The sequence below is a fragment of the Chrysemys picta genome, chromosome 14 (genome assembly GCF_011386835.1).
Source record: "Chrysemys picta bellii isolate R12L10 chromosome 14, ASM1138683v2, whole genome shotgun sequence".
Taxonomy (NCBI): Eukaryota; Metazoa; Chordata; order Testudines; family Emydidae; genus Chrysemys; species Chrysemys picta.
This window is the reverse complement of record NC_088804.1, coordinates 15,508,322-15,535,134: the sequence shown is the minus strand read 5'-3', so window position 1 is coordinate 15,535,134 and position 26,813 is coordinate 15,508,322. Positions and strand designations below refer to the sequence as shown.

Here is a 26,813-nt window from a genome sequence, read left to right as displayed (position 1 = left end):
AAGAGTCCCCTACATTTTATTTGGGGAATTCAGCATGTATTGCTTACGGTCTAAGTACATGCTTGACTTTTCAGTGGGACTATTTGTGTGTTTAAAATTAAATATATGCTTAGTGATCTGCCAGCTTGGGACTTAAGGTATTTGAATCTGTTCCATTCCAGATTCAAACATGACAACAGGAACTATGAATAAGAGCATGCACATTTATTTTTATATTTGTGGTTGTTTATTATATTATTGTAGCACCTACAAGCCGCAGCCTAAATAGGATCCCATTAAGCTAGACACTGAACAAACATATGTTAGGTGATAGCCCAAATGGTCATGGCCAAAAATCTGCAAACACTTCTGCACTGTTTCATTTTACTATCCACAGTATTCCCATTAAAATTAATGGGACTACTCATGTGAGTAAAGCAAAGCATGTGCTTAAGTATTTGCAGGAGCAGGACCTAAATAGACAAGATACACAGAGTGGAAGAAAGGAAGTATCATTGTCCACATTTTGCAAATGGTTGTGAGGTATAGAAAGATCATGTGATCTCTCTAAAGTCACATAGGAAAACATGTTGTAGAGCCAGGAATTGAACCCAAATCCTGAGTACAAGTCCAGTGACTTAACCATAAGATCATCCTTTCTCTTCTTTGTAGAAGAGTAAGATTTGCATTCTGAATGGCATAATGTATTGATTTGGTAAGCAGTTCCTTTGTAAAAAAAAATTCTCTTTTTTTCTAGGATCGAGTTATGATTAACCGACTAGACAGTATTTGTCAAACAGTGTTGAAAGGTAAATGGCCTTCAGCAAGAAGAAGTTATGACAGCAATACAGTAGCCTCTTTCTACACAACCAAACTTCTGGACAGCCCGGGTGCAGCTGCAGACTACAGTGAACCTAGTGCACCAACACCCCCAACTGCAGGTGTTAAGGAAGAACATGATCAGTCGCCACAGATGCCAAAGGTGAAGAAGCATGTACGAGAAAAGGAGTTTACAGTGAAAATCAATGACGTATGTTTATTTTTATTGCCCTAGGACCTGATTGCGATTGCGGTGTGCGGCATGCTTTACCTGCAAGTGGCTGCCTGCTCTCACTCTTACTTCCTTTGCACATTAGTTTACGGGTATTTGGATATGTTTCTTTTGGGCATTGAGCAATTTTAAATTTGCATATCCTACTAGAGGGATCATCATTGAAAGTATGTCCCTCTTTAAACTTTTGAAATCCTGCTGTTCAGATGCTTCCTCAAATGGTTTGTTTTATGCAGTTTCTAACAAACTGGTTAGTTGCATAAATAATAGGTGTTTCCAGTGAGTTTGGCTTTTTTTTGAACATTTTAGCATGCCCTACTCAAATTAGCACTTTATAATTTCATGTGCTTTTAAAAAGATTACAACTAAATTCTGTAGTTTCACATACATACTAGAGGTGTCTAAAATACCCATTTCCTATACTTGTAATTTGAGAGTTGTTGGTAGTAAGTACATATGGATGAGAACTCTGTTCTAGTAATTGGATTTGGGATTTGCATAGGATGAGACTAAGGAAGTAGATAGATGTTCAGGGTCTGAATTTTTCAATTAAGATATTAATTTATTCACAATTTGTATTCATAAAGGTGGTCCTGTAAAATTTCTGGTTAGATTGGTTACTTGGAAGAAAAGCAAGGCTTGATTAAAGTCTTGTGTGATCTCATTTTCTCTCAACTCTTCTGGAATAGATGTGTTTTATGCAGGAATCCTGAACTTCTAACCCTGGCATTTGTTTAACAGGAAGGTGGTTTGAAATTGACTTTTCAGAAGCAGGGGTTTTCTCAGAAAAGGCTATTTGAAAGTGAGGAAGGCACGTTAGGACAGCAGCAATACCTGGCTCGGCTACGTGAGCTCCAGAATGCTTCAGAGACCAGCCTTGTCAATTTTCCAAAATCCTTACCAGAATCAGGTAAACATTATGACTTATAATAGTGTCAATTTACATAATGCTCCCTGGTCACAAGAATCTCTGAGACTGTACATTGTAGGGAAATAGTCAAAGAGCCATTATACTTTGTCTGCCATTTTCTATCGGTGTTAATTTTCTGTGCATTCTTTATAATCTGTCTCCTGTGCCTGAGGCAATCAAACAGTCAAGTATAGTAGTATAGAGACAGTTTTGTGCTTTACTACTGTGATCCTTAATAATATTCTGAACAAAACTGTACTATAGTTCAATAAGAAATATATATTACAGCTAGAAAGTAGCCTCTGATCTGGATCCTCAATTTTTCGTAACATGGAATCTTTAGATTTAGGTATTTGTTTTGGATCTATTTTTAATTATAGCTATGAAAGTCATTAAGTTCCAGAGGTTAATTACACTACGGGGGGGGGCTTCCTTTTATACTTTTGAAATTTACCTCTCCATTTCATTGGATACCTTCTAGTTCTTGTGATGGTGTCATGATTTCTTTGGTGCCACTATGGTCTCATTGTAGTAGTGATCGTCAATAGCTTTATTATATAAATATGATATAAATATGATATAAATATGTATTCAGAAAATGTCTAAAAGGGATATTATTTACCCTGTATATTACAATAGCTTCTTAAGGACTTAATATAATTGTGTGCGTGTGTGTATATATGTGTGTATGTGATATTGAGATAGATAGATAGATAGATAGTAACCCAGTAGACCGTAATGACTCATATGGAGTCATCATAATCTCTCACGTATACCTGAGTTATGCATGTGAGTAACCTTTATGAAAAGTAATGTCTGTAAACATGAAGTAGACACAATATTTAAGATGTTCATAATATTGACCAATTGTTTACAAAGTTTTTAAAATCTAAGCTTGAGTTACAGCAATTCCAAAATATATCTTTAACTTTGAAAAATGTACACATTTTTCATTTATGTAGAATAGAAGCTTATTGAAATCATTTGTTGAATACAAGCTACATAAAAATACAGAAGTAGAAACTTGGTATGTCAAGTTTCAACCTAATACAGGATAATACATCTAAGATCCTTAAGCCTATTAAATATGTACGACAGTGTTGTCAACTTGTGCAATATTTGGGATCTTTAAGGGTTCTCATTAATGTCTTATTTTTTCTTCAATCTTGCAAATTTTTGCCCTCATCTAAAATGGCTGCCATATCCCATTACCATCTGGATCTGAAGGCAAAAGCTTCCCTTAGCAAGATGGATTGTATATCCATTTGACCTTATCAGATGAAAGTGAGGCTGCCCTTAGCAAAGATAGATGACATTCTATTGGTTTCCAATGGCTCTGAAGCCAGGCTACTCTCAGGGAAGAGTGTGTCCCATTAGTCACTGAGGGCCATGCAAATTTAAAGGTGTTAGGAATGGGACTGTAGGGACTATCAGGGAATGGAGTGGGTTAGGGAACTGGACAGGGCACTAAGAATCAAAGGAATGTGAGAAGCAGAGAACAGAGGGGATGGGGTACTAGGGAATGTTGGGATCAGGAGGCCATCTGAGAGGTGGCAGAAGGCTATGAAGGCAAAGTGAGAGGAGCTGAAAGAGTGCAGAGGAATGTGGTGTGAAAGAGAATGTGATGGGTAAGAAACTGTGAGGGAGGGAAATATGAGTGGGGGTGGAAATATGAGTGGGGGTGAATGTAGGTGACAGTAGATTGTGGGGAAACATGCAGAAAGAATGTGATTGGAGCAGCTGCCTATCCTATTTAGCTAAGGACTGGATAGAATGGAATTGCCACATGCCCCCCAAGAGGACAATAGAAGGTAAGCAGAGTTCCCTCTAATCAGTAAAAAAAGATGCTGCATTTTTGTGTGTATTTAAGGTAGCATTTTGACCCTAAGATGATCACATACACAATGTGCATGAGCAGCTCCCCGTAAAGGTGAAAAATCAAAAGACAGGTGAAAAACAGGGGTTTAAAACAAAAAACCCAAACCCACTATGTTTTTAAGTCAATCTTAAGATGTTATTTTGGAAGATGGTGTAGTCTCTCATATTTTGAATGTTGAGCGTGTCAATATCTTGATGGAGATTCTTAAATGGGTACAACTTTCTAGGAATTTAAGTCCAAAACATGTTACCTTAAAATTGGTTCATTATGTTGGTGAATGATATTTACATATAGAATACTGATTTAAGAACACTTCCTTTCCTTTTTTCAACATCCCCAATTTGGGTGATACTTCACAAACGGTTGTGTCTTCCCTGCTGGCTTTGGAGCGGTTGTCTGCTAAAAACACTGTTCTGAGCTAATCATGGTCAGGCTAACAGCACTGAATGATGTTGGTTCGCAAATAAAGAAATAAAATGCACCGATACCTTCTTCTGTACTAGAAAATTAATTTAAATCATTTGGAGTTAAAAGATCTTTCCCTTATACAATGGAGATGGAAAAATAGTTGATAGTTTTAATTTTAATAGTACTAGCAGCTGCAACTATGATGTATTGATCCTTTTTTTTTCTGTACTTGTTACAGGGTCTCTTTAGCAGTTAGATGATTTTTTTTGTTTATATGTGGGAATTATCTTTAAATTACTCTATTTCAAATTATGGAACTTTTTTATTGAATGGGTTCCTGATTATAGACGGAACACACCTTTGACTAATTATATTGCATTATTAATTTGGTAGGTGCTTCCAGTCAGTTAACAGCTAATGCTAATGGAGTGATAGTCGACAGCCAGCCTGTAGTCAAAAAGAGGAGAGGAAGGAGGAAGAATGTAGAAGGAGTTGACATCCTCTTTATAAATAGAAATAAACCACCTAATCATGTAAGTAAATGTGATTCTATATCCAAAATATGAGTTCCATTTTACTGTGAATGTCTTCATTGAGCATATTATGCTGTGAACAAATAATTGCTGAACTTTAGCATTCAAATTATTTCATCTGGAATTAATCAGTATAAGCTTATAATTAAGGTCCTACTTAACTTGCAATGCTGTGAAAATTGCAGATTCTGCAATATTACGCTTCCACTGCAATTTTGACAGTGGGAGCCCCGGCTCCTTCTGTCAGCCCCAGGCAGATGTCAGCGGGAGCCACCATTCTCAGCCATGGGTGGCCGAAAGTGGAAAATCGCAGAAAAGTAATAATGGACTTTATTACTGCAAATAATACGGTCCATTATTACTTTTCTGCAATTTTCCGTGGCTTGTTCACAATTTTTTGATAATCATTCCACAATTCAAGTATTGCCTTACTTACGGTCTTTTAAATGCGAACTGGAAAGGTTTTTTATTAAAAACAAACAAAAAAACACATCTATAATATTGCTTAATTACAATATGGAAAATTACATATAGATCTCTTTCAGAATGTAATTGGCTGTGTATTTAACTAAATTGGAGACCACCTATAAATTCTTTGTGACATTCATTTTCCAATATATTGCATATTTCTCAGAACATATTGTCTTTCTACAGGTTAGTCCAGGCATTAACACCTCGCAAGTTGCTCCAGTAATAAACCCAACACTTACTTATGCTCAGTCCCAAGGTCTACTTGATGCAGAAAGCCCAGTTCCTGTCATTAACCTGAAAGATGGAACAAGGCTTGCAGGGGATGATGCACCAAAAAGGAAGGATTTAGAAAAATGGCTTAAGGAACATCCTGGTTATGTTGAAGATTTAGGAGCTTTTATTCCTGTGAGTATTCTTTTGAACTCTGCTTTACCTAATAGTGAGTCTCATTCTGTCTTTGCATATTGTATTTAAATGTATAATATATGCCACGTGGGATTCCTTATTCTCTTCTCTTTTTTTCCTTCTTCTTCCCCTTCTTTATTTTCACTTTATTTGAAGAGGAGATAGATGGGATGGTCTCTTCATTGCTATCTTTCTTCTTCCCATCTCCATGCAATTTGTACACTAAGGCCAGTCCATGAATATAGCATTTAATCACTAATAAAAAATAATCAACAGCAAGATGCATTATCTATTGCCATTTTTTATGGAGACTAATCCATTTCAAATATTTGTTTAATGAAAATTAGGAAATATGTATCTGTGATGTTTCATTAGTTATAAATAACACTGAAAATGGGTGTATGTGCATTTTCACAATTATGCAAGAGGAGTAAGTTGGTTACAGTGAGATAAATGTCATAGGGACCTATATTTTAAATGCTTAGTAGTGTCAAATGTGAAATGGATTTGCTATTCCCACCTTGATACTTCTGAGCTTGTGATCTACAGACCCATAAATCTGTACAGAACAGACATTTATGGGATTAAAACCAAAAATTTTCTGTTCTGTAAAAGTGTTTTAATATGAAGTAATATCGGGTAAACTGGTATACCCAGAAGTAAAGTACTCCTGAAAATTGCAACTTTATCAGTACAAAAGGGGAAGCAGGAAATGATGAGCTTGAAATGGAATTGTTTGTGTAACTTTTGTCTTGCACTGGATGTATATAAATTTAGTTAAATTTTTAACTAAATTCTAATATTTCGGTTTAAGAATAATTTCAAATAACTATTAGAAGCTGAATAACTAAAAGGAGGCATCAGTTTTCTCCAGCTACCTGTATCATAGCCTCTCGGCCACTTTTTCTCCTCCTCTTCTTCGTGATTGGTTCGTGTCAGGCCTGTCCATTCTATCCGTGCACTGTTGGTAGTAAACCTGTCAGGGTATTAGGCAGTTGAGGGTGCTCTTTTTATTCAGAATGACTAAGTATATTAATACAATCTGTTGTAAATATTTCACTTTTATTCCAGTATCTTGCCTGTGCACATTAAACAATGTTTTTTTAACTAGCTTAATAGTCAGGTCTTCTGAATGCTGATTGGTTGATAAATAGCAAAAGTGCACCTTGATCATCTACATGCCCCTCAGGTGCAGACTCTTCATGCTAACAGGGAAAGTCATATCTAACGAATACTTCGTCTTAAAAAGTTCTGATTTTGACTAACTATGGCATTGTTAATAATCCTGCTGTATTAGAATAAATATGTAATACATGTACTTCTGTCATTATTGCTGTAGCCACCAGTCTAATCCAAATTTGACTTCAGCCAAATGTTATTTCCAGGTTTTTTGTTCAAATAGTAAAATTAAGCAGTCAAGTACACTCATAAATTAAACCTCTCGGCTTATATCATTTTTACGGTAATACTTAAAAACAGTCAGTGACTGTATGGGACATCAAAGGTAGTAAAAACTCTGCAGGTTTGCCTCCTGTTCTGGTCCCTATATGCTGCTCTAGTGAAGTATTTGGACTGGGGAACAATTTCCCCAGCACAGGAGCACCAGAGGTCCAATGTAAGTGTCACTATGCAGTCCCTTGAGTAACTTCCAGCTGGAGGGGGCATGTCAAGCAGGTTGGTGAGAGTCCATAGTGGTGATCACTGCAGAGATTTTGTGCTGTGGTGCAGCCTGTAGGCCATCTTGAGGAGTCTGCCACAAGTTAGTACAGAACTTACCATTCATCTTCAAGTGATCTTCAAGTGATGATCTGTATGTGTATTCCACACATGGGTATGCATGCGCCTGAGTACACAATTTTTTGCAAGCATTGTCTGTTGGGCCGCATATGCTTTGTAGTTCTCCTTGTGCTCTGAACTGGGGGCATGAAGCAGTGCGGGCCAGTGCTTCTCCAGGTCCTTCTTACCACTGGATGGTCTGAGTTGAAATCTTTGATAGCTTTAGATCCTTCCTATTGTATCACTTCTGTAAATATATTTTAAATAGTTTTAGTATTTTTCTCATATAGTATAGTTAGTTATTTTCTGTTTCCTTCTACCCCTTCCAAGAAGGATTTTTCCCCCCAAGAAGGCTGAGATTATACCTGGGATTCTGAGGTTCAAAAACTGCGTTTCCTGCCCTCCCTCCATTTCTGTGAGCAGTGAACATCAATATTGTGTCTGCTGCCTGGGTAAGGCTCACATCTCAGCCAAGTGCAGCATCTGCTGCTCCTTTCCCCCCAGAACTCATGAGGGTTGGGAACTGAGACTTAGGAAACACCTGATGGCGAAGCCTATGAGACACCAATCAGATCCAGGTCAGAGACACCCATCCACCCCCAATACATCCGTCTCATCAAGCATAAGTTCAGGAATGGAGGCTAAGACTTCTAAGCCGCTTCCCATGAGATTAAAGGGGTAGGGACAAACTGTCTTCTTTGAGGACTGCTTTGAAGAGAAAGGAGCCCTCTCTGACCCTGTCAAAGTCAGAAGAGCCTGCAGACATGGGCATCAGGGACTTAGGCCCGAGTAAATCTCAGCAGGAGAAAGTGGCATGCAGGGGTACAGATCCGCTGATTCTAGCATCAGTTCCTATGGCTAAGTCTCAAGACAAACAGATCAGACATGGTGCCTAAAGCACATGGCCCAGGTGAGATCAGACTTCCACTGTAACCAGGGAAATTCCTGTTCCAGTGGCTCCATCAGTGAACTCTCTCCACACCTCCTGACGGTCTGAGATCTTTGTCTCCATGGAGGACATTTTTGCTCTCCCCTATCATCTGCCCCTCCTGTCGAGATCATCTTTATCTCAGGACATTGTCACTCCAGAGAAAGAGACTATCCCAAGGATACAGAGTAATTCTCCCTTCCCAACCTGCCAGCCTTGGTGCGCAGCCATCAGTATTCTCAGTAGTCCAGGATCCAGTCTTTTTCTTACACATACCCCTGATTGAGAACCACTGGTTTAGAGGAACAGCTATAGCCATTATTATGAGGAGAGACTTGTGGTTACAATCTTCAGGTTTCCCTAGATAGGTACAGACTACCATCCAAGATCTGCCCTTCGATGCGATCAATCTGTTTCATGAGGAGACAGATAAATCTCTCTGCTTCCTCAAGGACTCAAAGACAACTCTTCACTCTCTGGTATCTCTGTACCCAGGCCCCCAAGAGAAAACATCACAGACAGAGGTATAAGGTGAGACTGCCTCCACAGCTCTTTTATCATCAATGTCCTCAGGCAAATAAAAGACAGAAGGTGTATAGGCCCAGGAATACAATCTCTGCAACATCTTACTCTAACCCCTAGTCCAAGAGTTTCTTTTGACGAGACTGTAGAGACTCCCACATACCTGTACTGTTGCCACATCATTCCTCCTCAGATTTTTGGAGGCCACCTTACCCATTTTGCTGGCAACTGGAGGGCCCTAACTGCCAACAAATGCGTACTAGAAATTATTCACGGCAACTATCTGATTGAGTTTCTGGCTACTCCTACACACACACACCCTTCACAGTTCCTTTTCAGGGACTATTCTCATGAGATGATTCTCTGACGGGAAGTGGACTCACTTCTCCTTTGGCGAGCCAGAGAAAAGGTTCCACCTAAATGACAAGGGAGGGGATTCTACTCCCCTTCATTTTTGATCCCCAGAAAGAATGAGGGATGGAGGCCCATTCTCAACCTATGATGACTGAACTTATTCATCCAAAAGCTTTAAAATTCTGCAGGATTGCCTTGGCATCAATAATTCCATCCCTAGAGGAGGGCATGTGGTTTGTAGCTGTCCTCATGGAAGACTCATTCGTTTGCATAGATGTTCACCCACCCCACAGAAGGTTCCTAAGGTTCCTCTTTGATCAAGACCATTACCTATTCAGCGTCCTCCCCTTTGAGTTAGCCATGCAGCACCCAGGGTGTTTATAAAGGTTTTCAGTAGTGGTGGAGCTTGAATGAGAAGAAGGGGATTCACCATCTTTCCATACCCTGATGATTGGCTTCTGATGAGCAGATCTTACGAAGAAGTCTGTAGAGCAACCTGATTCCTGCTCAGTCTACTGCCTTTCTTAGGTGCTTGCATTAACTACAAGAAATCCATATTAGCCCCCATACATTTCATAGGGGTGACATTGTATTTGGCCACAGCAAGAATTTATCTACCTCTCAAGAGGTTTCAGGCTAGGAGAGTTCTCCTACACCAGGTCACTATCAGACCCTGGACCTCAATCAGAACTTGCCTTTCCCTCCGCAGCCACATGGCACCATGCACACACATGTTATTTGCCAGGCTTCATCTTCGTTGTCTTCAAGTCTGGTTTCTCTCTATGTACTCACCAGAGAGAGATAACATCAACAACGAGGTGGCAATTCCATCAAAGGTTTTGGACTCTCATCTGGTGGACAAAGCCAAAGTTCAGGTGGGAATCCCTTTCTTCACACTGACTCCCAAGGCAGTCATCTTCACTGATGCATGTCTCTTAGGTTGGGATGCTCATGTGGGTGATCATACAGCACAGGGCCTCTGGACCCTTAGGAAGTCCAGAATGCATGAATTTACTAGAACTCAAGGGGTACATTGAGCCCGCAACGCCTTCCTCCCACTTATCTGATCCTGGCATGTCCAAGTAATGTTGGACAATAGGATAACTATATTCTGTATATACAAGTGTTGGGAAACGAGATCCCCCTTCCACTTTGTATAGAGGCAGTCAACCTCCGGAACTGGTGCATCAGCCATCACATACCCCAATCAGGAGTATACTTACCAGGGGTGCAGAATTCCCTAGCAGACATCTCAGCAAATATTTTTCTGCTACTCATGAATGGGAAAGTCACAATTTGGTTCTCTTCATGCAATGGGAAATGCCATCCTCGAACCTTTTTTGCCTCACACATTAACAAAAGCATCCCCCATACTGCCCCAGAGTGGCCCTGGGCAAGGTCTCATTGGGATATGCTCAGCTGCTATTATGGAAGGATCTATGTCATTCCTCCCATTCCATTAATACCACAGGTTCTATAGAAAATCTTTCGAGACAGAGCTCAAGTCATCCTTATTGTGCCCAACTAGATGATCACAATGGTCCCTTTGACCTTGGAATCTGTGAATCTATATAAAACTGGCTGAGATAGTTCTGGTTTACAGATCTACTGAAGTTTTCAGCTCAGCCACCATAAACATCTGCCCATTTTCAGGCACCCTGGTCCAGAATCACTGCAGATCATAGCCTGGTATTTGAATGGGCATCAAATGTAGAGTGCTCATGTTCCAGAATCGTGCAATCTATCTTTATCTTTAACAAAGCAGAAAAGACTCTATTAAGATATGTCGTTCAGCCCAATGGAAGCATTTCTCCACTTGGTCTCAGCAACACCAGAACTGGCTGGAATCCCTACTATCCTGGAATATTTTCTTACCTATTGGTCCCCAGGTCTCACTTTCAATTCCTTCTAAGAGCATTTAGCAGCAATCAGTGCTTTTCATCCTCTGGCAGATAACCACATGATCTTCACTCATTCTGTCACAACTCGCTTTTTGAAGGGGCTTCTTAGATCCTTTCCACTATTGGTGAAGTTTGCACCTCAGTTCTGTCATTTCTCACCAGCCTCCCCTCGAGCCTCTGGCCACATGCTCTATGGTTCTTCTGTCTATGAAGTTGGCCTTTCTAATCACTATAACATCAGTCAGAAGATTCAGCGAGCTGGGGGTACTTATGGTAGACCCGCCGTATATTGACTTATCTAAAGAAAAAGGCTCATTACATCCCACCCCAAATTCATCCCTAAAGAAGTTTGAGTTTCATATGAGTCATACCATCCACTTACCATTTCCCCCCTAAACCACGTGCCTCAGATGAAATGAGGAGGCTGTGTTCTCTGGATGTCCAAAGGGCATTGGCCTTTACCTACAAAGAACAAAAGACATTAGAAAGTCATCTAAACTATTCATTTCCGTAGCAAAGAGATCATGGGGTCAAGCTGTATGTGTTTAGAGATTTTCAAAATGGATTTCTGATTGTATTATCCTTTGTTATCAACTAGCTCATATTTCCCCCTCTTCCCAGAGGGAGTGAGGGCTCATTCTACTAAAGTTCAAGGAACCTCTGCTGCATCTCTAAAACTGTCTCTACCTTGCCAGGAGGCTGATACCTGGTAGAGATATGTAGGGCAGTTACTGGAAGATACAGCAGTGAGGATAGTAGTATTACAGTCAGCTATCACTTCTTCATCCTCACACCGAACATGCATTTGAGTACTGCTTGTTAATCTCCCACCTGTGGAATACACATAGGGACCATCACTCGAAGAAGAAATGCTGGTTACTTATCTGTAACTGGAGGTTCTTCAAAATGTGCCGTCCCTATCTGTATTCCACTCCCCACCCTCTGTCCCTTCTGCTCCGGATTTTTTGGATTTGAGGTAAGAGTAGAAACTGGAGAGGCATCGGTCCAGGCCGCCCTTTATACCCTCGGTTCGGAGCACAAGGAGAGCCAGGGCGCATGTGCAAGTTAAAAGATGCTGTTTGTGAAAAATTCTTGACTTAGGCATGTGGTGTGCATGCGTATCCATGTGTGGAATACAGATCACACATCTCAAAGAGCCTCCTGTTTCATTTAAGTCACCTCAATTTTCCTTTTCCTGTTCTTTCCACCACTCTCCTCCCCCAGCAAACTAGCAACTGGGAGTGACAACTTAGTGTTTCATACTCATTACATCCCAATGAATGTCATTACTCTACTATATGTTGACTAGATGATAAGTAAATGTATAATTGGAAAAGATTAAGAGTATTGATACATTTTAAAAGAACATAGTCTGAATGTCCAGAATTTTATACTGAGATTTTCAGAGTAGTGCAGGGGATTTGGCCATGCACTGCTCTGAGACTGTCTGTTTTTAAAATCAGGAGATAACAGCTGTACAGTACTGCTCACTTAAAGTCATCCCAGTTAACATTGTTTCATTGTTGCGTTGCTGATCAATTAGAGAACATGCTCTTTTAAAGTTGCTCAATGCTCCCTTATAACGTCGTTTGGCAGCTGTCTGCTTTGTCCATTGCTTGGAGAAAGAGCAGCCTGTTGGAGCTAGCTGGTGGGGGCTTTGGAACCAGGGTGGACAAGCAGCCCCCCTATCAGCTCCCCGCTCCCCTATGTTTTCTGTGCAGCAGCCACCCAGCAGGCTATCAATTGCCGGGCAGTTCAGCTGTCCCTCCCCCGACTGCCATGTGCTGCTCCTACCCTCTGCCTTGGAGCTGCTCTTGGGAGCCTCCTGCTTGCTGTGCAAGGGGGAGGAAGAGGGGTGCTAATGTCAGGGTGTCCCTTTCCCCACTTCCCCCCACTCCTTTACCCCATCTCCACAGAGTGGGGGGGACATGACAGGGCTCAGGACGGAGGGAGCTTGCTGGCTGCAGCTGCTGTCTCAACTTGCTGATCTACTTTAAAAGGCAGTGTACTTAGAGTGGGGTCAGCATATTTAAAGGGGCAATGCACGCGTGTCTCTTTTTCTCTCTCACACACACTCACACACACACACGGTGTGTGTCTCTGTTTCTCTCTGCCATGCTGTCTCCCCTCTCTCCATTCGTGCTGCCTTGTAGAGTGTGAGGCTACATTAACAACGTGTTAACCCTTGAGGGGTCTCCGAGTACTTGTTCATCATTTAGCAGTAAGGCATTCCCTGGGAAATATCCAACCTTCTTCCACCCTCTGACTTCACCACCTCAACCAAGCTTCACAATCATCATTGCTGTGTACAGTATTAAATTGTTTGTTACATACATACACAGAGTATAAGTTTTAATGTGTGTGTATATGTATATAGATAGATAGTCTTTTCTCTGGTGAATACTTTTTCCCTGGAACCTCCCCCTCCCCCTCCCATTTATATTAATTCTTATGGGGAAATTGGATTCACTTCACATCGTTTTGCTTAAAGTAGCATTTTTCAGGAGTTACTGTACAAGGTAAGACTGCTTGTGATGTTGGAAATATGAAAAGATTTACCTTAAAATGAGAGAGTTGCTTATAAGAATAAATAAACAAGTCCACTTTCTCAGCACTTTTGTAAGTAGTTTTACTAGAAAACTAATATTAATAATTCATTATTTAAATCCCTCTAAAACAGAGAATGCAGCTTCATGATGGGAGGCCCAAACAAAAAAGGCACCGTTGTCGAAACCCTAATAAACTGGATGTTAATAGTCTCACTGGTGAAGAACGTGTTCAGCTGATCAATAGAAGAAATGCTAGAAAGGTAATCCTATTACTGTGTCCACTCTCATTTTGCCCAAACACAAAATTTATGTGAAATTAAGTGTTCATATCTTCTGCTAGAAAGTCCTTATGTACAGTCTAAAGTTTGTTTTATTAACTTAATTTGTAAATGGAAAACTTTCGTAAGTTGCTGCAAAATTATTCTGGAGATTCTGTGCAAAATTACATGCACTAAGTGTATACATAGCATTGTATGTTTCTATTGGGTGGAATTCAGCCAATAAAGAGGGCCTGCACAATGTCCTATGCAGTACTCCAACCCCATGTTAAAAAATTTGAAGACTTTTATAGGGTCATGCATGAGCCCCTGCTCTGGGTGAATTTCATCTGCTAAGAATAGTACAGTATTAAACTGAGGCTTCATAATAACGAGTAAATTCTAAATGATCAAGTACTGTGAAAATGCAGCTATAGGGTTGGTGTCACCGTGTGGAAAAACAGATTGATAAGTGGGAGCTGCTCTGGATTTGCTTACATTTATTAGGGGGATATTCTTAAATTGATGTTTTAATACAGTAATTTTTCTTTCCCAGAAGAGTGAAAACTTTTTTTAAGCTAAAATTCCGTTGTCACCCCCTCTCTGGATATTGCTAGACCATTCCTGCCAGAGTTAACTTAGTATAAATATTTCCAGCAAATAATTTTATAAAAAATTTGTCAAGTGTTAAAAATTTGTCAACCCTGTTACTTGGGTTAAAATTTTTGTTTAAACAGACATACTAATGACTAGATTTCCTGGCAGCTCACTCTTCTGTCTGCAAACACACATCCCTCTAATGTTAACAGCTCATTAAAGGACATTTCTTCTCCATCCTCCTGGTAGGGTAGAGACAGTTTTAGATCTACAGGGGTTGTGTTGGGTAAATTTACAGAGTTGAGCAGGCTGAGCTGCCAGTAATTTTTGCATGATTCGTAGTGTGAGTGCAAAAAGAATTCACCAGATTTGCAAGTTCAGGAGTAGACCTGACCTGCACCCAGCGGGACACAACTACAAATGTTGGGTCCGGGTGAGATGGGAAAACAAAAGGACCCTCCTGGTATTGGTTCAGGTCAGTTGTCCTCCTCCTGCTCGTGGGGTTAGCATGGCAGCAGCTGCATGCCCCATTCTGCTGGCCATCCCCACCTCGCTGCACTGTTATGCTGAAGAGTGAGCGTGGAAAGTCGCACAACGCCTCTCATTCCACACTGCAGGCAGCACAGCAAGGGGCAGTGGATGGCATCAGCAAGGCATGTAGCTGCTGCCATGCCAGCCCCTTGGAGGAGGAGGAGAGTCAGCTCCCTGGGCAAGAGGTGGCAGTGATGGTGTTGACTAAGGTTTGTGGGAAAGGGTCTGGGTTGGGTTGGAAAATAACTTGACTCACTCAAGTGAGCTTGAGTCTGGGTCAGGCCTAAAAATTAGGCACAAGCAGACCTCTACTTAGCAGGTGAAAATTTCCTTTCTTCTCTTTCATCATGGCTCTTGCAGCAACTTCTGGCAGCTCAGCTTGTACCAGCACAGCATATTGCACTCCACAAAATCTGTAGATTTCTCCTCTCATCCTCTTGTACCCTTACAGGGTGATAGAGGAGAAGAAATGTCCCCTTAGCTAATGATGGGCTGCTAACACAAGAGGGTCATGTACTTGAAGACCCAAGAGGTGAGATGATTTTAAAATGATCTCATCTCATGAGCCCCAGTACTTTTAAACCTCTGGACACTTTCAATTCTCAATTTCTGTTTCAAAAATTTAATAATAATTCATTCAATATTCTCAGTTTAGTTACTGTTGAAAATGACCTGGAAATCACAAGAGGGATGCAATGTGTGCTTCTGAAGGGGCTTTAGGAAACTGGGGGAATAAGAAGAGAGAAAAGGGATCCAAGGAGTCCGTGGAACCTTAACAATAAAGAAAAAAAATTACTGAAAATTAATTTAAATATATTTAAAATTGCATAGAAAACCCTTTTTTCTAGTATTTCCTTTTATCAATCTACTATGAACATTTTTTACATAATGGAAGAATAGTTTCATAAACTACTTTAACATGTATTTCGTTTTTGCTTAAGGTGGAGTTTGCAATAAGCCTCACCAATGTGTGCATTAGTAGATTACTGATGTATTATTGTGTGGTTGAAGACAAAAGTTTAAATGCAGCCAAAGCCTGCAGATGTTGTGGCTTTTTACTGTAGAACACTGCAAGTATGCTTCACTAACAGGCTGGATCTTGATGATGTTTGGTGGTGGTTCTGTAAATCTTAAAAATATCCATTATTACAAAAGTGTGGTGACTTTTTTACTCAGAAGTCTGTGATGCTTGACATATAATGATGGTTTGCATTTGTATAACACCTTTCATGCAGAAGGATCTCAGTTATTTACAAAATCACTTCACCCATCCTGGAAGTATTGCAACCATTTAAAAGTCCCCAGGAACATTGCTCAACAGTTTAGAACAGAAAGTGAAGAATACCCCATCCAGTTGAAATAACAGGGAGAATTGTAGGTAGGCAGAACATAATTACCCAAGTTGACTTGGGCCAGAACACCAGGATTAACAAGCCTGTTCTTGCAAAAATTGCTGTGGTATGAAAGGTCAAGTCCTTAGTGTTAAATGTCACCTGAAAGTTGTAATCTTCAGCATCACAAGACCCTCAGTAATATTGGTTCCATACTGACTTTGGAGGGGAAAATGACCACCAACCACTTCTTCAGAACCTTGGATGTCTTCTGTCAAAGTAGTGACCCATCACATTCCTTCTTAATAGGAGTTCTGAAAAGATCACAGCCAAAGTGATAAAGCTTCCAGTCCTGTTTCTTCGACATTTGATTTTGTGTGTGTGTGTAAACCCTCTGCATGCATGATTCATTTCAGGTTGTATGGTTGTGTATTTGGTCTGTTTGACATCTCATGATTTTTACCCTCCAAAGACAGCATTGTGTGTTGTCTGATCAAGAATAGATCTCAACCCTAGTGTTATTTGTGTTAAGTATCTATCACAAATACAGTGCTTGCTATTATAATGTTACTGTTTTTGGCATTGAGTGGTATCCATGATACTACAGTTCACACCAATATTTAAAATAGAAAATAAGTATACTGATGGTATAGCGTCTCTTGGCGAGTGTTGACTTCTCAGTCATGTCCAGTCTGTCACTTCCAGGGACAAATGTGAGAAGCCTCTGATGGGTGATGGAGACAAAGGAGACTTAGCCGGAGAGTAAACAAAGAGGGAACAAACAGAAGGGGGGGGGTATATTAGACAAGCACTGATAGTGATTCCTTAGTTATGATTGTGTTGAGAATTATACTTTCAGCAAGTTCACTGTAAATTTTCAGAGGACAAATTAATGTTCTATGTAATCTTTCTTAATAAAGGGTTTGCTAACTTTTCCAAAGGAAACACTTGAAAAATGCCCCCTTGAAGTTTTGCCTTGGTTTACATACACTTCTTTGGATGACTCTAGCTAAACAGCCACAAACACCAGAAATTCTAAACTTCACGCATACCTTCTGTTACATTTCAGACATCATCTACTTTCAAGGTTTTTAAAATTAATTCAATAGGTTATCTTGTACTGAGACTGGCCAATAGAATTGCTCAGATTTGTCAGCTATTTCTGTGTTCATTCTGCCAACCTGCTTTCTGATTCACCAACATACCCATTATGAGTCATGTTGGCAGGTTTCATAGCAGGGTAAAGGGAGCTGTTCTTGGGGAGAGATGTGGCTTGGGGTAGGGATGTGGAATTGCAGGCAGATGGATCAGGGATTGGGAAGGGCATGAAGGAATTCAGCTGGGCTTTGGGGAAGGGTAATGTGCAGGGAAATAAAGTGGAAACACTTCCGTATGTCGGAGTGAGTTTCGGGTGGTGGGCGTGGGTGTGGTTTTGAGTCTGAACAGTGTACCCAAAGCAGCATTACTGTAGGGAGCCCTTCAAGTGCTCTTTCATCAATGTACAGACACTCAGCTCTTCTGGTACTGCAGCTTTGGCTGTCCAGCATACCAAACAGCAGTGCCAGGAAAAAGGAGCTACGCTGCACATAAATACTGATGTATCAATCAAGGGCTCCCAGTGGCTCTGTGCTTTTGTGTAGGAGAATGAGGGAGCAGCACCAGGAAGACTTTCAAGCACCATTGCCTCAAAAGCACTGGTCTCCGAAGCCTCTTCTGTGGCCTGAGGACCTCCAGTCAAAACACTCTTCTGCAACTAAAATCCCCAAACCTCCTGTCCCTTGCTAGCCGCTCACTCCCCCGTGCCCAATTTTTGGGCCCTCTAATACCGCCAACTCATTCATAAAGCTGCCTGGATGGAGTGCAGGATTCAGGAAGGCCTGGGTATGTGATTTGGGGGGGGGGGCTCTAAAATGAGGGAATCCCAGTGCGTCTGTACCAAGGCCTGTACCAGCATTGGAAGGACTCCCCTAAGTTCCCCAGCAGCCCCAGGAGGAGCCAGTGCCAGTGTCTTGACCCAAATACACTATGTTCTCCCATGGTGGTATCCCAGGGAGCTGAGCCAACAGTACTGGGGAACCCTATCAAAGATGGTTGTCCCAGTGCAGAGACATTTGAGCTCTCCCCGCCACAAGCTGCCTGCACAGTGATACTCCCTCTTTGCTGCAACGAGATTCACCACTGTAAACTGCCTGCCCCATTACCTTCTATGTTCCCAATCACTACCCTGCCCCAACATCCCCGATCACCTGGCTCATTTCTGCTCTTCCCTTTTTGGTTCTCTGTTATCCATGCGGCAGCCCCATGGGGAGCTAAGGAGCAGACGCAGATTTCTGTTTTGTGGGGCCCTGGAGCCGAACAAGTGCCCCCCTTCCCCTACGGCACCACTGCTGGAGAAATAGGGTCAGAACATGGGGGCTTGCCCAGCCCCATGTCCGGCCGCCCAGCACTCCTGCTGGGGAACAGAGGAAGCCTGTGCACCCCAACCCTACTCCCCAGCAGGAGTGCCAGGTGGGCGGAGCAGGTTGGGGTGGAGGGGCGCTCCAATTGGCTGGGGCCCCTGGACACAGGCACCTTTGGCCCTGTGGCTAATCCGCCACTGCCAAGGAGGGATGAAGAGCTGGTTAGAGAAGGTCTGGCAGTTAACAGAGATGTGGAGGACATGGGGAGTGTGAATTAAAAATGAGGCTTGAGCTGAAAGGAGCTTGAGTGGAGAAGAACAGAGGAAGTGCTCCTCTTCCCTTTCCTTCCTTTCATTCAGTTCTGTCCTAGATCAAACCCTACTTCTCCCCTTCCACGTCATGATGAGGTATAAAAAAGGGGAGTTGATGACAAGGATTTTAGATGACTTAACTGCTTATTTCGTTGCTTTTTGTGGGATGCATTGATGGGAGATGCTGTTTAGAAACCTTAACTCAAAATTAAAGTTTGACTTTTGTGTGTGGGGGAAACTATAGGAAAATAAATAGTTTACCCTGCCAGAAAGAGCAGCTCTTATTAGACAAAAAGGGTGCCTCTTGAAAAGCAGAATCAGGGGTGATAGGTTAGAACTGATTCACCCACCAAAAGGTAAGCAATTTTTAATAAACAAAAGGAGTATGAATTTTCCTTTTAAAACTTTGACACCTGCTTTCATATATTAATTATTCGTGTGACACCATCCCATTTCAGTACATTTCTGAAATGAACCCTGGCATTTATACTAAATCTTACATTAGTAAGATTGTCAGATACTGAAGTTACTATATGTGAGTTTAGTGGCTGCTGACGACTGGTACAAATTTATTGAGCACCTATTTTATTCCATTCTGACAGAAACTAATGACAAACCTGGAGTGCTGTTTCGCTTTCTAATGCTGTCAGGTTATATATGATTTTTTGAAAAAGACATAAATGAAACCAGAGTATCAAATCAGGAAAATCCAAAGTAAACTGAGAAATGTTTCTTCTCAAAACTTTTTATTTCTTAGGTGGGAGGTGCTTTTGCTCCACCACTGAAGGACTTGTGCAGATTCTTGAAAGAAAATCCTGAGTATGGAGTAGCTCCTGAATGGGGAGATGTTGTGAAACAGTCTGTGAGTATTTACAGGATGAACAATGTGATCTATCATGTGAAATCTGCTCTTTTTTTTTTAAAGAAAGAGACAGACTGATACTAGCATTAGTTTCAGGTACTAAAGTCAGGCAACCGTTATTTAATGTACCTTTGGATGCTCTTAGGAAAATCTACCTGCCTACCCATGATATCTACTTATCTATCCTTTGCCACAATGATGAAGGTAATTACAAAATTAAAATTTTAATTGGCCATCAAAATAAAATTACTTGTCCTGGGAAAATGAGCAAGTAGAATTTTTGAAGATTGATTTAATTGTACTAGGTACCTAACTTAAGAGCCAGCTATTTATTAAAATAGCTATTATGTTCTGCATTTTATTTTCTAGTTCAGAACTGTATTGCTAGGCAGATTCCAGTGGAAGTGAGATTTATATATTGTAAAAGTTCAATTGTTTGGGGTGTCAGACATCTGTCCTTGTAGAATAAAAAATGTGTTTAATATTTACAGCTCTACAGTGAGCAGGCTTTTAAAGTAGAGATCATAAACTAGACTTAGAGCAAAATTTTCTGAATTGCTTATGTCTCATGTGACTTGTCTCTTTCGAAAATAGGACTTAGGCTCCTGAATCAGTTGGCACTTCAGAAAATTTTACTCTAGTGTCTTGTGCCCTCTGATTCCCAGGAGCATGGTTTGTGCTGCTCTGGCCTCACCTGTGCTGTTTCTTCTGTTTGGCTCTCCACTCTGTATGTGCTACTAGAATTGTTTGACAGAAGGAACATGCTCCCCACTGGCACGGGAGCAGCTTAATGCCAATAGTAAGATGCATCTAATGTGTAGTTTTTCCCAGGTTAGACTTATGAATGTAGCTCTAAGAATATACATTTATTGCAGCCCCTTCCGCATTGTAAACCAAATTTTAATATAGTTTGAAAAACTGAATTTGCAGCTATTTGTGGACACACAGTTTGCATTCACATTTGCAGATCAAATAATTGTGCATGTGCCAACCTGATTTGCCAGATGCAGACTTTGTGCACACATAGGTGTACGCAAAAATCTGTGACCACAATTTCTGAGGCCACTTACAAATTTTCCCCTTTCTGTAGAACTTGTAGGAAATATCCAAATCTCATGGGACTCGTGGTACAGAAGAAGGAATCTACAAGGATGTTTTTATTTCTGTAATGAAAAATTAACCCAAAAAACAAATCCTGTTATCTGTAAAAAGTGACAGTCTGTTATATGTGCAGTAGATCAAAATAACACAGATCATTTTATTTGAGGTTTGTACCCCAGTAAGTTGAAAGGGAAAATTTCATTTAATTATTGATACTGTTTTTTGTCTTCAGGCTCAGCAAAACAGCATGCATATATTTTCATTGTGAAAACTGTATAACTGATTCATCTGTCCTTTGTTTTATTGGGATGAGTACCTTTTTTTTTTTTTTTTTTTAAACACACCACCACCACCTACCTATGGACGCAAAGCTGTAAACCTACCCTCCTTTATCTCCATGCAAATAGAAGTGGCTAGAGGTGCAGGCCTCAAAATGTTGGATAACAAAATCCTGCTCTGGGAACTTTATTTACCCTTCCACTCCTCATGTCCACATAGAGATTAAGATAATTTCTGGTGGTAATCCTGTGAAGTCTGTATACCCACCTGCCAGAACTGGTGGGGATTGTACTACATTTGCTGTACACAGTCAGCCTCAGGCAGAGGATTGCAGGGTTTTTATTTATTTATTTTAACAACACTTTAGGCTTCTGCAGTTAATCATAAGTACTATAGTATTTAAAAATAGTATCTTCTTACTTAACTCATCCTTACGTTCATTGAAAGTTCTGAGCACTTGCTTTAGTGACAAAAGTAATTTTTACTATTTTTTTTTCTTGTTGGTATAGCAGCTAACAGTGAGCTAGATTCTATTCTGGTTAATATGCCAACAGAATTGTAAAGTTCCAGTTGCAGGACTAGGTTCTGCCCTCTTTTATACCCAGGCACTCCATGCAGGGCAATGAAGTATAACAGCAGTAACGAAGAGCAGAACTGGTGACCATGATTACCAAGACACAAATGAGACTAGAATTTGCCCTGTAGAATTTTTTTTTTTTTAATGGTGATCCTGAAAGCAGAAAGAATAGAACTTGATTTTCAAATCCCTGGTTGAATATGAAGGCTGACAGTTTTTTTTAAATTAAGGGATCTTGTATACTGAGCAAATTTTATATTGAATTATAATAAAAAATTGAATCCTGTGGTGCCATTTTTATAGTCAGTTTTCAAGGCAGAACTGTACTTCAAAAAGATCACCAGAGCACAATTAGAGTCCTATCTTTACCACTAGATAGGACTTACATAGCTGGCAGAATACCACTCTAGGTCCCAAGAAAAGATTTTAAGTGTCTTGGATTTCAATTTATTTGGACTTTCAAACTGTGAAGAAACATTAAAATGTTCCCAGATCATGGCTCCACATGAAAATGCACAATTATCTTTCCTATTAAATTGGATAGCCTTGTTATCTTTGTAATCACAGTAACTAGGTATTAAAAAAAAGCAAATCAATTATTGGAATCTGGAAATTACATTAAAATCTGTTGAAAGATCCTAAATCCACACTAGATTTTAAATCTTAAATTCAGATTGCTTAGGCCAAATCCTAATAAACCCTTTGAGGATGATCCTCTGGGCCTGTGGAGAGCCCCATTAAAGGTAGTAGGGATCAATGTGGGTACAGAGGACCATTCAGGGTTACAGGGCTCATTGGTTACAGGCTTGAGGCTTGAATGAGGTACCTTTGGGAAGTGACAGCACAGATCAGTCACAAACTTTCAGGGAGTTGTCTGGTTAATCAAACTGCTGTGCTAAATTTAGTTAAACAGAATGGTTTGGGGAACTATTCTTGAGTATTTAATTTTTAACCAACATAGCTTTAACCTTATCTTCCTGTAGTGGCATTAATTTTCATATATTAATATAGACTGTATCTGTTTCAGGGATTTCTTCCTGAAGGTATGTTTGACCGTATTCTCACTGGGCCTGTTGTACGAGAAGAAGTAAGCAGGAGGGGGAGACGGCCTAAAAGTGAGATTGCCAAGGCAACAGCTGCAGCAGCAGCTGCAACAGCAGCAAATGTTTCGGTCAACCCTTTGCTAGCTAATGGATTACTTCCAGGAGTGGATCTATCTACTCTTCAGGCCTTACAACAAAACCTGCAAAACTTGCAATCACTGCAAGTAACAGCAGGATTAATGGGAATGCCTGCTGGACTAACTACTGGAGGAGAAGCTAAGAATATGGCTGCCATGTTCCCCATGCTACTGTCAGGAATGGCTGGATTACCAAACTTGCTGGGTATGGGAGGACTCCTAACAAAGTCTACAGAATCTGTTTCAGAGGAGAAAAAGGGAAATGACTCAAAAGAGCCAGATGTAAAGAAAGAAAGGACAGAAAACCAACATGCAAATAATGGTGGTGAAGACTCTGTGTCAAGTTCTCCCTCTACGTCCTCTGCTGCTGCCAACCCTTTAGCTCTTAACCCGTTACTTTTGTCCAATATACTTTATCCAGGGATGCTTCTCACTCCAGGCCTTAATCTTCATATCCCAGCATTGTCCCAATCCAATATTTTTGATGTACAGAACACTGAAAACAATGACACAGGCTCAGCCAAGGCTACAGAGGAAAAGGAGGAAAATTCTAGGATTAGAGATCAGGAAGACAAAGGGGGAACGGAGCCAAGTTCTCATAATGAAAACAGCACAGATGAGGGTTCAGAGAAAGCAGATGCTTCATCTGGATCTGACAGTACATCGTCTTCATCTGAGGATTCAGATTCTAGTGATGAAGACTGACCCTAGACTATGTACTTAAATTATGAACTGATTTTGAATTTATTCTTTAATTATTTCATTGTAAATAACCCAGTGTTGAGCGCATCAAATGATTTATTGACTGAACTTTCAGTATTTGTTTAGAAGTGCAAACTGCTTTCAGAGATGTTTTGCATGTAATATTTCTTGAAGTTCATAAGTTTCTGAACTTGTATGTACTATCAATACACAATGGTGTAAAATTACAACAAATGGCATAATTTTGTTGGGAGGTTATTTTATGAAAATAATGCTCAGTAAGAGCTGTATATTTAATATATTTGCAGTGAACACAGAATATTTTAGGCATATTATTGATTTAATTTGAATATAGTTTTACAGCCTCCTTGACACTTATAATTTACAGATCAAAACTCAGCAATAATTTGGGCAGCTAATGAATGTCATGAAAGCTGTAGAATCTACATCACCATCCATTGCTTTAATTACATGAAAATGCTGTAGTGTTGCGATGCACTGCTGATGTTTCCAATTCAGGTACAAGTGTGTTTAAAAGGAGGAAAAAAGTTTCCCAATCAGCCAGTTAAACTGGCTATCTGTTACCTCAGCTGAGTTAGTTTAGGAAGTTTACATTGGTTTCTATACTTGTTTTCAGGTTTTGTTTTGTTTTTAAACACACCCTCTATGATATCATGTTAATCTGGCAAGAGATAGGACTGTTTTTTCTCACCAGAAGCGTTCTCTTTGATAACAGTAAAGGGAAGTTGACACAAAATAGTCCTATCTCATCCTTCTTTGGCACCACAGAGACCTATTTAGTTTAAACCTTGCAAAGTTTTGGGCTCCCTCCACAGAAATACAATGTCCCAATTGAGGAGTAGTATCCCCAAAACTCAGAAAAGGCAAACTATCATGAAGTGCCACTGAAAAGACCTTTCAACACTGCATACTTCATGTAAAAAAATGTTTGTTTGCTTTGTTTGTGTAGATTTTTATTTGTGTTTTATGTAACAAAGCCTCCTGGGATTACCAGTAATAATGGTAAAGAAGAATATTGATAGTTTAAATTCATTTTGAGTTTAGACTTCTCTACAGGTTTAAATATGACTAAATGTTATGACGAAATGTTACCCAAAATCATTCTTGAGGATTTAGTTTATATATTATGCTGAGTTGCCCAATTTAAAATAAAAAAAAAAGCACTTTGAATAGTAAAGACAGATAACTTATTCCTGGAAACAACAATAACAGGGCATAAGACATCTGTTCAAATCCAAATCCTTAGAACCCTTTACTGTATAAAATCAGTCTAATATTTGATGTGTGATATGATTCCTCTTTCTGCTGAAGCTGCTATTACTCTGACATGGTAGAGGCCCAGATTCACACTTACATGTTTGAACTGAGATTTCGATTGACTTTAGTTATCTCATTTGTGGTCCAAGAATAGGGAAGTGCTCAGAGAGAATATATACAGGTACTAGTAGAAGTCATTGAAAAAAGCTTTTCAAAGGGATAAATTAAAAAAAAAAAACTGTATATTTTGATATAGTTCTGTTGCTCGCTTGTATAGTAAACAAGACTTTGTTTTTTACCAAGAACTTTTCCAATACATTATATGTTTCTATGTGCAAAATAATTAACCCCATGATTAGAAGCAGTATTACATGTAATTACACAATTATACAAGTCCCATTTGGATTGTGCTGGTTACTGTATTTTCCCACAATAGTATTCTGATTTTTGGCCTTTCATACAGTGTCTTAGCAATAGTGAAAATTAAAACCTGCCAAGAGAAGGGTGTAGCAATTCTTCATCATGAAGGGATGTATTGCATATTTAATATTTTTGCCCTTTGTAATATAGCACTTTTGTTTAACTAGGATGCATCTATGAAATAGCCAAAGTTTTTCAAACACAGTTATTAACTTAGTTTGCTGATGGAGTATTTCAACAACACCCTTTCCCCACAAAAGAAATACTAAATCTTGTGGCTAAAACCTAATTTATATCAAATTTATTAAATAAAGTATTTTCCTAATTATGGTCAAGTGAGTTTGCTTACCGTTCTATGATGCTCTTTCTATGTAATAAGGCAATTACAGTTTAAAATAATTAAGGCTGATATAGACTTGAACATAATGTATTGGATTTATTTTTAATCATTATCAATTGGAAGAGGAAAAATGTGTCCCACTATCAGCTAAACAATATGCAAATATGGTTGTATAAAGTTAAGGGTTGTAAGGAAACTTCAGTAGATTTACACTAATACTGAGGTTACAGTTAAAAGGATATCCAAGGTGATAATAAAGTGTGTGTTGGTAGTTACTAAAAGAACTTTAGCTATTACTGCCTTGTATTTCTATCCCTTGTTTCAGGCTTCATGATACAAGTCTTAGTCCAGTTTTTCTTTTGGACATTTGCAATATTTGCCAGTTGTGTTCTGTGTAGTCTGAATTTGCTTTCTGTAGTTGAACAAGCGTCTTAAAAAGTCATTTGTAATTTATTGAATTACTTTCTATGATGTTCTATAGAGGAAATGGAAGTTTAATTATTTTTTATTAAACATATTCTTTGACTACCCATGATGTCAGGCTTGATACGTGAAAATAATTTTTAACATGAATGCAGATTAAATTTATACCTGTGAGCAGTGTAGGTGAAGCTATTAGTAAAATTCCAAGGTGTTAAAACACACATTAAGTTGCGCTACAAAATATAAAACTTGAAGTTATTCAAAGTTAAGAATTTAAGTCAAGGTCATGTAACTGTTTTGATATAACTACATACAAATTCTGTGAATTAGTTAATGGTAACTTACTGGTGTTCTTCCCTGGTTTCTGAGAGAATCCATTTCAGCCTATTTCCTCTAGCATTTATATGGGTATTGTGCTGATTCTACCAGTGTTATTCAGATACAGTATTATAACAAGATAACTTGCTGAACCAAGAATAGTTCAATTAAAAAAAAAATAAGGTTATTTTACACAAAATAAGGTAATTTTAAAACATGACGGATATATCCCACATCCTGC

At 39.6% G+C, this 26,813-nt stretch overlaps 1 protein-coding gene across 35 annotated transcripts in view; it reads left to right on the top strand.

Annotated features, from left to right (window-relative positions):
- The window catches only part of CHD9 (chromodomain helicase DNA binding protein 9), a 186,344-nt gene extending 159,983 nt beyond the window's left edge, over window positions 1-26,361 (top strand). For 23 of the 35 annotated variants that reach the window (XM_065567062.1, XM_042852265.2, XM_065567060.1 and 20 more), the window contains 8 exons: window positions 737-1,009; window positions 1,772-1,940; window positions 4,621-4,760; window positions 5,415-5,636; window positions 5,795-5,863; window positions 13,798-13,926; window positions 19,850-19,954; window positions 22,939-26,361. In XM_065567062.1, the coding sequence (XP_065423134.1) occupies window positions 737-1,009; window positions 1,772-1,940; window positions 4,621-4,760; window positions 5,415-5,636; window positions 5,795-5,863; window positions 13,798-13,926; window positions 19,850-19,954; window positions 22,939-23,796 (1,965 nt within the window). In that variant the 3' untranslated portion in view covers window positions 23,797-26,361. Of the gene's footprint in view, window positions 1-736; window positions 1,010-1,771; window positions 1,941-3,697; window positions 3,897-4,620; window positions 4,761-5,394; window positions 5,637-5,794; window positions 5,864-13,797; window positions 13,927-19,849; window positions 19,955-22,938 lie in introns of those variants that run through there. The other 12 variants (XM_065567058.1, XM_065567057.1, XM_024104115.3 and 9 more) reach the window with 7 other exon arrangements.
- The last annotated feature ends 452 nt before the right edge of the window (window positions 26,362-26,813 follow it).